At 41.9% G+C, this 12889-nt stretch overlaps 1 protein-coding gene across 9 annotated transcripts in view; it reads left to right on the forward strand.

Moving 5' to 3' along the window:
* FAM193A (family with sequence similarity 193 member A) overlaps nt 1–12889 on the forward strand; it is a 175077-nt gene that overhangs the window by 150501 nt on the left and 11687 nt on the right. For all 9 annotated transcript variants that reach the window (XM_058546591.1, XM_058546582.1, XM_058546584.1 and 6 more), the window contains one exon: nt 2250–2331. In XM_058546591.1, the coding sequence (XP_058402574.1) occupies nt 2250–2331 (82 nt within the window). The remainder of the gene's footprint in view (nt 1–2249; nt 2332–12889) is intronic.

Genomic DNA, 12889 nt, shown 5'->3' on the forward strand with positions numbered 1-12889 from the left:
GTGCACCTCTGGTGCATGTCCTCAAGTAGGTGCCGGACACAAATCTCTGAGTTCTGGCAAAGCAAACCGTTTTTATGGTCTTAACAATGAACAGACAGCCTGGCTAGGTATGAAATTCTTGGGTCACTCTTTCTTTCCACTCTGGTTAATATAGTTTTGTTGTTGTGAAAAATGTCTTCCTGGTACTGAATCCTAGTTATAGTTCTGTATCATTTTTTTCTTATACCAAGATTTTCAATACTATTAGTTCTAATCAGAAAAAAGAATATTAGAAATTGCTTTAGTGTGACAGCATTTCCAGCAGACATGCCTGCTCTGCGTTTGCTTTTGTGATTGAAGCTATTCCTCTTCTAGAACTATTTATAAAATGACTGTTTGAGATCGTGCTTTCTTAGACTTCACTTTCTTTACATCTGTGAACACTCCTGCTTCACTTCACCCTTACTCTTGCGTCGGTGTTTCCTTGATCAGGTCCTCAGCGAGTTGGCCTCCAATCAGTGTCTCTGAGTAGACATCTCAGTGGCTGGGAAGGAGTAGATTGGGCTGTGGAATCAAGGTGGCTGCTATCAGATATGTTGTGAGCATGACTCCATGCAGACTGGATTGGACGAGGTGGAAGCTAGGACCAAGGAGCATGGCTGGGAGGGCAGTGGAGCCCAGCACTGAAGCAGTAGCAGTGGGTTGGAGGGCTGGGGGGGTCCCCGATTATTCACGAAGAACTTGCCTCGCATGGTGGAAAGTATGACATGAGTGAGGAGGGGGGCCGAGAGGATCGTTTCTAGGTCATTGTCAGGAAAGGAGCAGGCTTGCAGCAGATCATAAGGGGTACAGTTTTGCCGTGTTAGGGGTCAGAGGCCTGAAGGGTGGGATGTACGGAAGAGTTGGCTCTATGGACATAGAGCTCAGGAAGGAGGTCCAGCGTGGAGGTGGAGGTTTGGTGGTGTTGGTATCTAGGTATGGTTGAAACCACAGAGATACAGTGGAGGGAGGGAGGTGGGGTGCAGAGAGGAAGACCATGGGTGAGGAGCTCTGGGTGCCAACAGTGTGGGTGGGAGACCTGTCTGTGTGGGCGGGGCCATGGTCATGCACAGCCTTAGAAGCAAGCTCTTCAGTGATGTTTCTCTGTGCTAACAGATGTGAAGGCACTCTGCCTGGTGCTGTGAGTTGTCAAAAATGTTAGCTGCTATTATGTAGGTAAACCATGCTTTAATTATCCTACTGTGGAAATGCCCCAGTGATAGGAAGAAAGTGAGTCTTTTGTTTATTAAAGATTCCAAAAGTTGTCCCATGCTAAGGTCTGCAGGGAAGTGGAGACTATCCTTCAACAGAGAAACGTCATGGTCTCTGTGCTCCTCCTTCAATGGGGCTGCGTGCTGTGCATGCATTGCCAGCCTTCCTGGCAGCCCAGGTGTGCACTGATGGAGCCTCTGGCACACAAAGCTCACACAGGGCCCGGGAACGCCCAGCATCCCAAGGTACCAGATAGGGGCAGGCAGAGCAGAAAAGAGAAGGTGGAACCCTCAAACTTTTCGAAATTCTAGGAGATGGAAGAATCCTGAGTCAGAAGTCTCCCTGCTGTCCTGCTTGTTTTCAAAGAGGGGTATTTAACTACAAAATGAAATATAGCCTTGCCTTGTGATTGGAAAGGCCTAAAAAGTTTTTGAAGTCTCTAGGATGTTGCGTATATAAACTGAATGCCTGAGAGAGCCATCTTCCTGTAGAGGTTGATGCCTGGGTCCTGGGTACAATCATGTCCTCTTACTGCAAGGGTCACTTGCAAGGGACAGCACTTTCTTCCCCATGGGCCTGCCTTCTGGGAAGCTTCTGTTGACAGCTGTGCCCCCACTCCTTCTGTCCCTCCAGTAGGGACCTAGGACAGCCTCTGGGCTCGAATGCAGCTTAGGTTTCCAGGAATCTTCTCAAGGGCTCTCCCATCAATGGAGACCCGTTGATTAATGACTGACCATGTGGGGAACCCAGGTACCAGCAAGTGAATCTCTTCTAATGGGACCTGAAGCAGTAGTTGCTTTGCTCAGCAAATTTGTGAGTTCCATAGTTTCCAGGTGGGAGCTGGATAGTCACAAGCACATGAGAGAGAGCTGCTCTTTGACTATTTGTAAATTCTCACTTTAGAAAAAATTTTTAGTTTGTGAAGTTGCTGAAATTAAGTAAAACCAAATGATTTGTTCTGTTCTGGTAAGATAGCCTGCTATTGTAATTTAACTTGCCTGTTTTCTTTTATTTTACAGATGATGTCTTTCTGCCTAAAGACATTGACCTAGACAGTGTGGATATGGATGAGACAGAGAGGGAAGTGGAATATTTCAAAAGGTAAAGTTAGTACTGAACGTCTGAAATAATGATGGTTTTGTGGTTACCATACATGATCCTCCCATAGCTCTACCAGTTGTCTTGGACACAAGTTCTGTCAGTCAGCCAGACAGCCTGGCTTAGTAGCATTCTAGCACGTGAAGGCCTGCCACACGTGTACCACCCACACCCCTGGCACACACACACTACCCTTCTCACCCTCTCACATTCATTCACTTCTCCCCCCCCCCCCGTGTGTGAGCAGTAGTTTACGGAAGTGATTCTCAAAGTGGTCCTGGACCAGCAGCATCACCTGGGAACTCAGGCCCCTCCCCAGGGCCTGCTGAATCAGACTCTGGGTAGGGAGCTAACATCTGTATTCTCACAAGCCTCCCAGGTGATCCTGATGCATGCTGATGTTGGAATACACTGATATGGTATGCTTTTAAGGAGAAAAGCAACATTTTAGATATTTGCTCAGTTTTTCTGATAAGCAGACTTTATAAGTACTATGTTCAATGATATTTTATCTAGTTTGTGAATTATGGCAAGTAAATTTTATTTTAAAGCTCCTTCTTTCTTTAGAAGTACTTTAACCTCTTTGTTTCAAATAATACACACACGCACGCACGCGAAAGAAGCAGTTAGTTTGAATGCAAAAGTCATTAACTCATATCTGAAATATTGTAACCTAAATGTTTCCGTGTGTGTGTGTGTGTGTATATATATGTTTTATCTTAAGTGGAGTACAGCATTTGCTAAAGTTAAACATTCATTCCTAATAAAAACTCTTCACTAGGGCTAGAAGGGCATGTCCTTAACATAATAAAAGGTATCCATAAGCTACAGTGAATATCATACTTAACAGTGAGACATGAAAAGCTGTCCCTTGAGATTAAAAAAAAAAAAAAGATGAAGATGCCCATTATCATAACCTTTATTTGTAAAGGCATAAAAAGAAACAAAAGGGAGCCGGCCTCGTGGTGTAGTGGTTAAGCTCGGCAGCCCAGGTTCACGGATTCAAATCCCAGACGCAGACCTACACCACTCGTCAGCCGTGCTGTGGTGGTGACATGCATACAAAATAGAGGAAGATTGGCACAGATGTTAGCTCAGGGCTAATCTTCCTGAAGCAGAAAATGAGGAAGATTGGCAACAGATGCTAGCTCAGAGTAAATCTTCCTCACCAAAAAAAAAAAAGAAAAAGAAATAGCCTCAAAATACAAAAAGCGAAATTGGGCTGCACAGAGAATCAAATAAATTCACCATCCTGGTAAGAGATCTCAGACTATTTTCTCTGTGTGACTGATTGCCGGAGCAGCTAAAGCATCCTCAAAGATGTAGAAAATTGACAAAGCTTGGCTACCAAGTTCAATCTAGTGAATACCGATGAAACTCTGCATCCAAGGAATAGAGAGTTTGCATTCTTGAGCTCACAGGGAACATTCACAGACATTGAATGAGTACTGGGCCACAGAAAGCAAGGCTCAAAAATTTCAAACAGGGAGTGACATCAGCATCATGGTGGAGTGAGTGGTTCCCTTTCTCTCCCCTCTGAATTACAACCAGACATCTATTGACCAACAGAGGATTCCCTATACAGCACAACAGGACACCTAAGAGATCCAGGCAGCTATACATCTGAAGGTGAGTGGACTGGACCCCTGGGGAACAGTGGAAATAGCGGAGCAACCCCACTGCCCCCCTGGTGGCAGCAATCCAGGTCACAGATCCTTATGCAGCAGCCCATGCAACTTGTGAGCAGAGGTGAGGGCAGCTGGCTCCACATGCATGCACGAACGCCTGCAGGATGGTGGCCCCGCCCTGTGATGGTCAGTGGAGCAGTGGCGGCAGCCTGACCCACACAACTGCAAGCAGACAGGGCAGGAGCACCCAGGTCCCGATGGTGGCTCTCCCAGCACCAACTCCACTGGCAACAGGGGCTGCATACAAATCCCCAGGCCCTCGCCAGCAACTGTGACATCTGTGGACCCAGCACCCCTGGCAGCAGTGCAGTCAGCACCCCCAGACAACTGGGGAATAGCAACACATGGGGTGCATGGGACAGCAACATCTGAGTCCACAGAGAGCCAGTGGAGGAGCATGAGACCCAAGCAGCCAGAACCATAGAAACCAAAGTTATACCCAAATAAGAAAAGGTCATTGCTATTACAAATGCATCAGCAAAGAATCAATTCATCAAACACCATGAAGAACTACAGTAACACGGCAGAACAGAAGGAAAATGACAACTCTCCAGAAGCCAAACCTAATATCACAGAAGATTACAATCTGACAGAGAATTTAAAATAGCTGTCATAAACTCAACGAATTATAAGAAAACTCAGTTCAGTGAGCTCAGGAATAAAATTAATGAACAGAAGTAATACTTCACCAGAGATTGAAGCTCTATAAGAAAAAAAAAAACAAATTCTAGACATTAAAAACACAATCAATAAGATAAAAAATAATGTAGAAAGCATTAAAAATAGAGTAGACCTTATGGAGGAGAGAATTAATGAACTCGAAGATAGAAACAGAAATGATTCAGGTGGAGGAGAAGAGAGAACTGAGATTTTTTTTTTTTTTTAAGATTTTATTTATTTATTCCCCCCCCCCCAAAGTCCCAGTAGATAATTGTATGTCATAGCTGCACATCCTTCTAGTTGCTGTACGTGGGACACGGCCTCAGCATGGCTGGAGAAGTGGTGCGTCGGTGCGCGCCCGGGATCCGAACCCGGGCCGCCAGCAGTGGAGCGCGCGCACTTAACCGCTAAGCCACGGGGCCGGCCCTAAGATTTTTTTTTTTTTTTTTTTTATTGATGTTTTAATGGTTTCTAACATTGTGAAATTTTGGGTTGTACATTTTTGTTTGTCCATCACCCCATATATGACTCCCTTCACCCCTTGTGCCCACCCCCCACCCCCACTTCCCGGGTAACCACAGTCCAGTTTTCTCTGTCCATATGTTGGTTTATATTCCACATATGAGTGAGATCATACAGTCTTTGTCTTTCTCTTTCTGGCTTATTTCACTTAACATAATACGCTCCAGGCCCATCCATTTTGTTGCAAATGGGACGATTTTGTCTTTTTTTATGGCTGAGTAGTATTCCATTGTATATATATACCACATTTTCTTAATCCAATCGTCAGTCGAGGGACACTTAGGTTGCTTCCACTTCTTGGCTATGGTGAATAATGCTGCAATGAACATAGGGGTGCATAAGCCTCTTTGGATTGTTGATTTCAGGTGCGTTGGATAGATTCCCAGTAGTGGGATGGCTGGATCATAGGGCATCTCTATTTTTAATTCTTTGAGGAATCTCCATACCGTTTTCCATAGAGGCTGCACCAATTTGCATTCCCACCAGCTGTGTATGAGGGTTCCTGTTTCTCCACATCCTCTCCAACATTTGTTGTTTTTTGTCTTGGTGATTATAGCCATTCTAACGGGCGTGAGGTGGTATCTTAGTGTTGTTTTGATTTGCATTTCCCTGATGATTAGTGATGTTGAGCATCTTTTCATGTGCCTATTGGCCATCTGTATATCTTCCTTGGAGAAGTGTCTGTTCATTTCCTCTGCCCATTTTTTGATCAGGTTGTTTGTTTTTTTGTTGTTCAATTGTGTGAGTTCTTTATATATTATGGAGATCAACCCCTTGTCAGATGTATGTTTTGCAAATATTCTCTCCCAGCTGGTTGGTTGTTTGTTCATCTTGATTCTGGTTTCATTTGTCTTATAAAAGCTCTTTAGTCTGATAAAGTCCCACTTGTTTATTTTTTCTTTAGTTTCCCTAGTCTGGGTAGGCATGTCATCCGAAAAGATTCCTTTAAAACCAATGTCAAATAGTGTGTTGCCTATATTTTCTTCTATGAGTTTTATAGTTTCAGGTCTCACCTTCAGGTCTTTGATCCATTTTGAGTTAATTTTTGTGAATGGCGATAGCACATGGTCCACTTTCATTCTTTTGCATGTGGCTGTCCAGTTTTCCCAACACCATTTATTGAAGAGACTTTCCTTTCTCCATTGCATGTTCTTAGTACCTTTGTCGAAAATTAGCTGTCCGTATATGTGTGGTTTTATTTCTGGGCTTTCAATTCTGTTCCATTGATCTGTGTGTCTGTTTTTGTACCAGTACCATGCTGTTTTGATTACTATTGCTTTGTAGTATGTTTTGAAGTCAGGAATTGTGATGCCTCCTGCTTTGTTCTTTTTCTTTAGGATTTCTTTAGCTATTCGGGGTCTTTTGTTGCCCCATATAAATTTTAGTATTCTTTTTTCTATTTCTGTGAAGAATGTCATTGGGATTCTGATTGGGATTGCATTGAATCTGTAGATTGCTTTAGGTAATATAGACATTTTAACTATGTTTATTCTTCCAATCCACGTGCATGGGATATCTTTCCATTTCTTTATGTCCTCGTGGATTTCCCTCAATAATGTCTTGTAGTTCTCATTGTATAGGTCCTTCACCTCCTTGGTAAGATTTATTCCTAGGTATTTTATTCTTTTTGATGCAATTGTAAATGGTATTATCTTTTTGAGCTCTCTTTCTGTTAGTTCATTATTAGCATATAGAAATGCAACTGATTTTTGTAGATTGATTTTGTACCCTGCAACTTTGCTGTAGTTGTTGATTGTTTCTAACAGTTTTCCAACAGATTCTTTAGGGTTTTCTATATATACAATCATGTCATCTGCAAATAGTGAGAGTTTCACTTCTTCGTTACCTATTTGGATTCCTTTTATTCCTTTTTCTTGCCTAATTGCTCTGGCCAAAACCTCCAGTACTATGTTGAACAGGAGTGGTGAGAGTGGGCAGCCCTGCCTCGTTCCTGTTCTCAGAGGAATGGCTTTCAGTCTTTCCCCGTTGAGTATGATGTTAGCTGTGGGTTTGTCATATATGGCCTTTATTATGTTGAGGTACTTTCCTTCTATTCCCATTTTATTGAGAGTTTTTATCATAAATGGATGTTGTATCTTGTCAAATGCCTTCTCTGCGTCTATTGAGACGATCATGTGGTTTTTATTCTTTGTTTTGTTGATGTGATGTATCACGTTGATTGATTTGCGGATGTTGAACCATCCCTGCGTCTCTGGTATAAATCCCACTTGATCATGGTGTATGATCTTTTTAATATATTGTTGTATTCGGTTTGCCAATATTTTGTTGAGGATTTTTGCATCAATGTTCATCAGTGATATTGGCCTGTAATTTTCTTTCTTTGTATTGTCTTTGTCTGGTTTTGGTATCAGGGTGATGTTGGCCTCATAGAATGATTCAGGAAGTGTTCCATCTTCCTCTATTTTTTGGAATAGTTTGAGGAGGATGGGTATTAAATCTTCTTTGAATGTTTGGTAAAATTCACTGGAGAAGCCATCTGGTCCTGGACTTTTATTTTTTGGGAGGTTTTTGATTACTATTTCAATCTCTTTACTTGTGATTGGTCTATTCAGATTCTCCATTTCTTCTTGGTTCAATTTTGGGAGGTTGTATAAGTCTAAGAATTTATCCATTTCTTCTAGATTGTCCAATTTGTTGGCATATAATTTCTCATAGTATTCTCTTATAATCCTCTGTATTTCCATGGTATCCGTTGTAATTTCTCCTCTTTCATTTCTAATTTTATTTACTTGAGCCTTTTCTCTTTTTTTCTCAGTTAGCCTGGCTAAGGGTTTGTCTATTTTGTTTATCTTCTCGAAGAACCAACTCTTTGTTTCATTAATCCTTTCTACTGTTTTTTTGGTCTCAATATCATTTATTTCTGCTCTGATTTTTATTATTTCTCTCCTTCTGCTGGCTTTGGGCTTTGTTTGTTCTTCTTTTTCTAGTTCTGTTAGGTGTAATTTAAGGTTGCCTATTAGGGCTTTTTCTTGTTTGTTAAGGTGGGCTTGTATCGCTATGAGTTTCCCTCTCAGGACCGCTTTTGCTGCGTCCCATATGGTTTGATATGGCATGTTATCATTTTCGTTTGTTTCCAGATAGTTTTTGATTTCTCCTTTAATTTCATCAATGATCCATTGGTTGTTCAGTAGCATGTTGTTTAATCTCCACATTTTTGTCACTTTCCCAGTTTTTTTTTCCTGGTTCATTTCCAGTTTCATAGCCTTATGGTCTGAAAAGATGCTTGTTATGATTTCAATCTTCTTAAATTTATTGAGGCTTGCTTTGTTTCCCAACATATGGTCTATCCTAGAGAATGTTCCATGCGCGCTTGAGAAGAATGTGTAGTCAGCTGTTTTTGGGTGGAGTGCTCTGTATATGTCTACTAGGTCCATCTCGTCCAGTTTTTCATTTAAGTCTAATATTTCTTTATTAACTTTTTGTCTGGATGATCTATCCATTGCTGTAAGTGGGGTGTTAAGATCCCCTACTATTATTGTGTTGTTGTTGATTTCTCCTTTTAGGTTTGTTAATAGTTGTTTTATGTACATTGGTGCTCCTATGTTGGGTGCATATATATTTATAAGTGATATGTCTTCTTGATGGAGTGTCCCTTTTATCATTATATATTTCCCTTCTTTGTCTTTCTTAACCTGTTTTATCTTGAAGTCTACTTTGTCTGATATGAGTATGGAAACACCTGCTTTCTTTTGTTTGCCATTAGCTTGGAGTATTGTCTTCCATCCTTTCACTCTGAGCCTGTGCTTGTCTTTAGTGCTAAGATGTGTTTCCTGAAGGCAGCATATTGTTGGGTCTTGCTTTTTAATCCATCCTGCCGCTCTGTATCTTTTGATTGGAGAGTTCAATCCATTTACATTTAGGGTAATTATTGAAATATGAGGGCTGAATGTTGCTCTTTTGTCACTTATTTTCTGGTTCTTTTGCATTTCCTTTGTTTCTTGTCCCATTTGTTTTGGACTGCCCATTCAGTTTGGTTGTTCTGTCTTATGATTCTTCTAGTTTTCTCTTTGTTTATCATATGTGGTTTTAATTTGATTATTTGTTTAGTGGTTACCTTGAGGTTTGGGCAAAAAATCTTCTGTATGAGATAGTCCATTATCTGATAGCCTCCTATTTCCTTATACTAAGTCAATTCAGTCACTTTCCTCTTCCCCTTCTAAGTTGCTCTTGTTATACCTTATTCTATCTTGTGTTGTGGCTGTGTGTTTACAGTGATGAGGTTAAATTTATTTTTGGTGAATTTCTTCCTTTGATCTTTGAGTTTAGTATTTAAGTGGTTGCTAACCTATTCCGGTAAAGATCTACTATTTCTCTGATTTTGTCTACCTACTTTTCTCCTTACTCCAAGCTTTGTGTTCCCTTTCTCTTCTTGTTTTCAGGCCTGAGGGCCTTCTTGAGTATTTCTTGTAGTGGGGGTCTCGTGGCCATGAACTCCCTTAGCTTTTGTTTATCTGGGAGAGTTACTATTTCTCCATCATATTTGAAGGATATTTTTGCTGGATAGAGTATTCTTGGCTGAAAGTTTTTGTCTTTTAGTATTTTGAATATATCATTCCAGTCTCTTCTAGCCTGAAAAGTTTCTGTTGAGAAATCCGCTGAGAGCCTGATGGGAGTTCCTTTGTACGTTATTTTTTGTTTTTGTCTAGCTGCCCTTAATATTGTTTCTTTGTCGTTGACCCTGGCTAGCCTTACCACTAGGTGTCGTGGTGAAGGCCTTTGTCTGTTAATATATATAGGCGTCCTGTTGGCTTCGCTTACTGGTATTTCCTGCTCCTTCCCCAGATTTGGGAAATTTTCAGCTATTATTTCCTTGAATAGGCTCTCTGTTCCTCTTTCCCTCTCCTCTCCCTCAGGAATACCTATAATTCTTATGTTACATTTTCTAATAGAGTCCGATATTTCTCGGAGTCTTTCTTCATTTCTTTTTAGTCTTAGTTCTCTCTCTTCTTCCATCTGGAGTATATCTGTATTCCTATTCTCTAAAGTACTAATTCTTTCCTCCATATTGTCAGCTCTGTTCTTTAAAGATTCCAGATTCTCCTTTATCTCCTCCATTGTGTTCTTCATCTCCATCAGCACTGATAGGTTTTTCTTTATGATTTCAATCTCTTTTGTGAAGAAACTCCTAATCTCATTTAATTGTTTGTCTGTGTTGTCTCGTATTTCGTTGAGTGTTTTTATGATAGCTATTTTGAAATCTCTGTCATTTAGTTTATGGATTTCTGTGTCTTCGGGGTTGATTTCTGGGTGCTTGTCATTTTGTTTCTGGTCTGGTGATTTCATATATTTTTGCATTGTGGTTCCTGTGTTGGTTTTGATTTTCCTCATCCTGGAAGTCTCTGGTTGCAATTTCCACCTGCCGCCACTGTCTGGTGGTAAAGGGCTGTGTAGTCTAAGCCCCCTGTGCTCTGCCCCAGTTTTTCTGCTGCAATCCGCAGTTTTGTTTTGTTTTGTTTTGTTTTGTTTCCCCACTGCGATCCACGGGTCCAGTCCAGTTTGTTCAGGTCTGCCTCGGATCGCTAGATCTGGTCGAGCTGCAGACTCCGGGTTGCAGGGAGGGGGGAGCTCTCTCTTTTGCCCTCTGGGTCCCTGACGTGGGAGGCTTCTCGTTTGCCCCTCTTTATCCGCTCTCTGGGGTGCTCAGATGTTGATGGTAGCCCTGTGGCTCCTCTGAGCCCTCTGTGCGGGAGTTTCCCACTGGCTGAGAGAGCCCGAAGAGCTACAGTTTCCTGCCGAGGGCCGCCCCTCCCCCCTCTCTGGGAGCCGCGCGGACCGGATCGCTGATCTGATGGGGAGGGAGCGGAGTTCTCCTTACCTCTCCCCACTTCCTCTGGGGGCCCAGCACGTTCTGCTCTCAGATGTGCGGCAGTGTGGATCCCTCTGCTCTAGCTTTTCACTGTCTGGGATTCCGTTGTTGGTCTGTGGCTGTTGCTTTTATTGTATCTTGTGGGGGAAGAATTCACGGGAAAGCTCACTCCGCCATGATGCTGACCCTAAGATTTTTTTTAAATGAAGAAATTCTTCCAGAAATATCCAGCTCAATTAGGAAGAGTAACATAAGCATTATAGGTATCCCAGCACGAGAACATGGGGAGAAAGGAACAGAGAGCTTATTCAAAGAAATAATAGCTGAGAACTTCCCAACCTGGGGAAGGAACTGTGTATGCACGTACACATGAAGCTAATAGAAGTCCTAATTACATCAATCCAAAAAGATCTTCTCCAAAGTATATAATGCTAAAACTGTCAAAAGTCAATGACAAAAAATATTAAGGGCAGCAGGAGAGAAGAAAATAACCTAAAAAGGAGCCCCCATCAGGCTTTTAGCAGATTTCTCAGCAGAAACCAGATTTCTCAGCAGAAACCTTACAGACTAGGAGAGAGTGGAATGATATATTCAAAATACTGAAAGACACGGTGCTGGCCCGTTGATGCAGTGGTTAAGTTTGTGCACCTTGCTTCAGTGGCCCGGGGTTCACGGGTTCTGATCCCGGGCAGGGACCTACGCACCACTCATCAAGCCGTGCTTTTGTGGTGACCCACATACAAAATAGGGGAAGATGAGAACAGGTGTTAGCTCAGGGCCAGTCTTCCTCAAGCAAAAAGAGGAAGATTGGCAACAGATGTTAGCTCAGGGCCAATCTTCATCACCAACAAAACAAAACAAAAAATAAAAACACAAACCATCAGCTGAGAATACTCTATCCAGCGAAATTATCCTTCAGATATGACAGAGAAATAAAAGCACTCCCAGACAAACAAAGTCTGAGGGAGTTCACTGTCACTAGACCTGCCCTACCAGAAATGTTGAAGGGAGCCCTCCTACCTGAAACAAAAACGCAAAGGTTTACAAAGCTTTGAGCGAGGAGATAGACAAAATCAGAAAATTGCAGCTCTATATCAGCATAGGTTAGCAAATACTTAAATATAATATAAAGGATAAAGGGAAAGAAAGCATCAAAATAACTGTAAGCACTTCAGTTTAGTCACAAACAACACAAAAAAAGAATAATTTGTGACAGCAAAAACATAGAAGGGGAAGAGGCTGAGGATGGAACCTGCAAGGGCTAATGGAAATAATAGGCTATCAGAAAAAGGAGTATCTCATTTATGAGCTCTTTTATATAAACCTCATGGTAACTACAAAACAAAAAATCAGAGCAGAGTCACACATCATAAATGAAGAGAAAACCATCACAGAAAACCACCAAACTGAAATGGCAGTCAGAAATACAAGGAAAAAGGAACAGTGGAAATACAGAACAACTGGAAAACAAGATAAAATGGCAGCATTAAGCCCTCATATATCAATAATCACTAAACGTAAATGGATCGGGCGGGCCCGGTGGCTTAGCAGTTAAGTGCAGGCGCTCCGCTACTGGCAGCCCGCGTTCAGGTCCCGGATTCGCACCGACACACTGCTTCTCCAGCCATGCTGAGGCCGTGTCCCACATACAGCAACTAGAAGGATGTGCAACTATGACATAGAACTATCTACTGGGGCTTTGGGGAAGAAGAAAAAGGAGGAGGATTGGCAATAGATGTTAGCTCCGAGCTGGTCTTCCTCAGCAAAAAGAGGAGGATTAGCATGTATGTTAGCTCAGGGCTGATCTCCCTCACAAAAAATAAATGAATGCATGAATGAATGAATGAATGAATGGATTGAATTC

The sequence above is a fragment of the Diceros bicornis genome, chromosome 8, assembly GCF_020826845.1.
Source record: "Diceros bicornis minor isolate mBicDic1 chromosome 8, mDicBic1.mat.cur, whole genome shotgun sequence".
Classification (NCBI taxonomy): Eukaryota; Metazoa; Chordata; class Mammalia; order Perissodactyla; family Rhinocerotidae; genus Diceros; species Diceros bicornis.